General features: G+C 53.3%; 1 protein-coding gene across 2 annotated transcripts in view; it reads left to right on the top strand.

Moving 5' to 3' along the window:
- The first annotated feature begins 638 nt into the window (after positions 1 to 638).
- GOLM1 (golgi membrane protein 1) overlaps positions 639 to 3,359 on the top strand; it is a 27,450-nt gene continuing 24,729 nt past the window's right edge. For both annotated transcript variants that reach the window (XM_015561158.1, XM_006759488.2), the window contains exons 1-2: positions 639 to 643; positions 1,960 to 2,109. In XM_015561158.1, coding sequence (XP_015416644.1) covers positions 1,981 to 2,109 — 129 coding nt within the window. In that variant the 5' untranslated portion in view covers positions 639 to 643; positions 1,960 to 1,980. The remainder of the gene's footprint in view (positions 644 to 1,959; positions 2,110 to 3,359) is intronic.

The raw sequence follows: 3,359 nt of genomic DNA, 5'->3' as shown, positions 1-3,359 counted from the left end.
TAAAGGAGCGAAGAGCCGTCAGTGTTAAACACATATATTTAGGCCCAGCAATTCCACTTACCGAAGTTTATCCACAGCTGTCTGGGCTGTTCCAGCTGCTGCAGCAGGGGGTGAGCGGACCCCTGGACCCCTCGCACTGATGGGGGATTCAGCGAGGCCTTATTGGAAGCACTTGGTCAGTGCCTCCCATGTAATGAGCTTCCTGCTGGCTCCCCCTCCCTTCCCAGAACCCGTGGAGGCCGGAGGTACTTGGAATTCTGAGTTCTTTCAGAATTCAGAAGCTAGTAAGAGGCATTTATTATATGTTATGTGACAGCTCTGCAGCAGCACCCCATAGTCAAACACTGATCTTCCTGCAGCCGGTGTATGCATAGTCATATGACCGGAGGAAGGTAAAGACAATTTTTTAGTAGCTTCAGGTGAGTTCTGGCCAGACCTTGATCTGATTTCAGGTCAGGTTCTGTTGCCGGGTGAGTGATGAAAAATCCCTTTGGGGTTTTGGAGCATTTTGGAGTTCAGAATTGCGGGTGAGGGATTGTACACCTGCAGACGAGATTGCAAACACAGATGCAGATGCGGAAGAGTGTTTGCGGCAGCATTGCTGGGAATAAGCCTGGAAAACCCCGCTGGCCCTTGGCAGGAGGTTGGCTGAGTCAGTCCTGGTTCACAGAGGTGCCCGAGGCAGCCCTTTAGAAAGAATGGGGCACTGTCCTGTGCCACCAGGAAAAGGGTAACAGGATGTGTTGCTGATTGATTCAGGACATGTCCAGCACCACGCGGTGAGCTTGTTTGCTTGTAAACGCACCCAGAAACATCGAGAATGAGGTCGAGAAACGTGGCTGTTTGTGAGAATGACCTGGGAGGTTATAAAGCACCATCACCTGGGCCCTGCCTTAAGCACGGTCGGGATTAGAGGCGGAGGCGTGGGGCCAGGTGTCTGCACAGGCGCACCTCAGAGCGCCGGCGGCCCAGGTCCAGGCCACCGCTGTAAAGCGAGTCCTGTAAGTAAGCGAGTCGTCATCTTTTTGCCGGTGGAGGGCCTTGCCTTCCATTTGCTAAAAAGGCAACACCTAGGCACTTCAGGAAACAGACCAGCAATAAAATAAGGTTTGCCTGTATTAAGGAGGAGGACATCTCCCAGTGATACTCTTAGAAGTACCATAGGGTAAGAAGGCCCCGTCAGCTCTCCGGTGCTCTCACTCTCAGGACCTTGACCTCAAAGGTGAGTCCCTGGTGGTCTTTCCCCCCTCCCTCCCTTCCTCCTCACCCCTCCTCCCTCCTCCATTGCTGGCCCCACCTGGCATTGAAGCAGTTACTGCTCATTGCCCTCCCTCTGATAAGGTCCGGCTTTATCTGGCTCAGCAGAAGCCTTTTGGCAAAGTCAACTTTTCCTTGTCCCTGGTGCCCAGCGCTGGCATCCACCCAGACCTGGCGTTGGGTTGAATCAAATGGATGGCTCCTTTCTTGTCAGCCGAGTCTGTTTCTTTTAAGAACGCGGTGCCCGCTGCAGCTCTCCAGGCTCCGTTCCTTGGACGTGCTGTGGTCCCACAGATAAGAGAGAGGAACTCGGAAGCCGGTGCCCGCCTCATCCCTGCCCGCAGGCCTGCCTGTCCTGGGACTTACACCATGCAGGGCACACTCCTCACACGCCCCGTTGCTCAGGAAACACGTTGGCTGGTGCCCTTAGTGATTCCGTCCCCATTTTACAGCAGAGGGAACGGAGCCTGAGAGAAATGCTTACTTGCCGAGGTCCGTGAGCGAGCCCGGGGGCCAGCCACGCTGCCCGCTGCGGTGCTGCCCGCCTGCTCTCCCTCCGCAGCTCCGCGTTTCAAGGAGAGGACGCCGGTTGTGCCCTGGGGCAGGACGCCTTCCGCTTGGTTGTGACGGTGGACGTGGCCTGCGTGGGCCGGCCGTGGAGTACTAACCTGACGCTTGTTTATCTCTGCGTTTATTTGGCAGATTCTCAGCCAGGCCTATGAGATGATGGGACTGGGAAACGGGCGTCGGACCATGAAGTCGCCGCCCTTTGTGCTGGCTGCCCTGGTGGCCTGTATCATCGTCCTGGGCTTCAACTACTGGATTGCGAGCTCCCGGAGCGTGGATCTCCAGGTATTTTGCTTGTTCGCTTTGTTTGTGTGGCCGCAGTAGAGTATTTCACGTTGCTGGGTGGTGGGGCCTGAGGGGTTTGGCTTGCATTTATCGCCCCCTGAGGCGTTGTTCAACGTGTGTGCTCCTTGTAATGCCAGTGCAGGCTCTGCATGTGCCTCCCTATCGGACCAAGCTCCTCCTCCCTCATCTCTAAGCCCTCAGTCTGCCTTTAGAGAGAATCCTGCTAGCCACTTAGCAAGAATCCACTTCTAGCAAGATGCCTCCTTCTGATACTTTTCCACGTCTTGACCGCCTCAGTCTGTTCTTTGGCTACCAATCCACTGCTGTCTTTGCTGTATTCAGATTTGAGCATGGTTTCTCTGCCCCCCACCCCGCCCCCCAGGTCATGACCCTGTGGGGTAGTCTCGAATAAAATTTTCCCTACTGTGTTAATAAGCATCAGAATAGTTTTTATTTAACAGTGGATTGTATACATCATCATCTTTTGTACACAACTCTACAAGGTTGGGACTTTATTCTTCCCATTTCACAGGTAGGCAAACTGAGGCCCAGAGAGGTAAAGTGCCTGGGGAGCTGGGATTCCAACCCAGTCTGTCTGAGGTCAGAGCTTGGGCTCTTAGCCCTGGAACTTCTAGCGTTTTGTCCTCCTCTCCTGCTTACCCTCCAGGGGTCTAGAGCCTTTGTCTGAGCCATGTTCTCTGCACAGATGGGCTCTTGGCATCCGGGTTGGAGAACTGAGTCTCATTTTAGAAACCTTGTCTGATAAGGAGTCATTAAGTGCCCTTAACCTCTTAAGTGGGGAAAAGGAACTAAATATAGTGGGGCCTTGACTTGCCAGTGTCTTAACGGAGTTTTTTGAGATACCAGCTGTCTCTCCACTGATTTTTTGCATTGAGTTGATAGAGTAATTTGACTTAACGAGCTCGGTCTCAGAACGAATTAAACTCATAAGTCAAGGCCCCACTGTACTTGAGCAGCATCTCCATCTCACACCTGGTAAAGCATGAGACATTTTATGTATTTATTTAAAGCTCACAAAATCCCTGTGCAGGTGTGGTGGTGTTTCCATGGAGACGTGCAGTGGAGTCAGGGAAGCTCATAGCAGTGAATTCTGTTGCTTGTAGAGAAACCGCTGTAGCTTCTACAGAGGTGACTGCAGATTGAGCCTTGGGCACAGCCTGTGGGTGAAGGCGTGCTGCTGGCTTTGGGGCCCGGGTTGTCTTTGCGCAGGTGGTCTGGTCTCTGGGGGG

This window comes from Myotis davidii, unplaced genomic scaffold (assembly GCF_000327345.1).
Source record: "Myotis davidii unplaced genomic scaffold, ASM32734v1 scaffold556, whole genome shotgun sequence".
NCBI classification, from domain to species: Eukaryota; Metazoa; Chordata; class Mammalia; order Chiroptera; family Vespertilionidae; genus Myotis; species Myotis davidii.
This window is presented reverse-complemented; position numbering and strand designations above follow the sequence as displayed.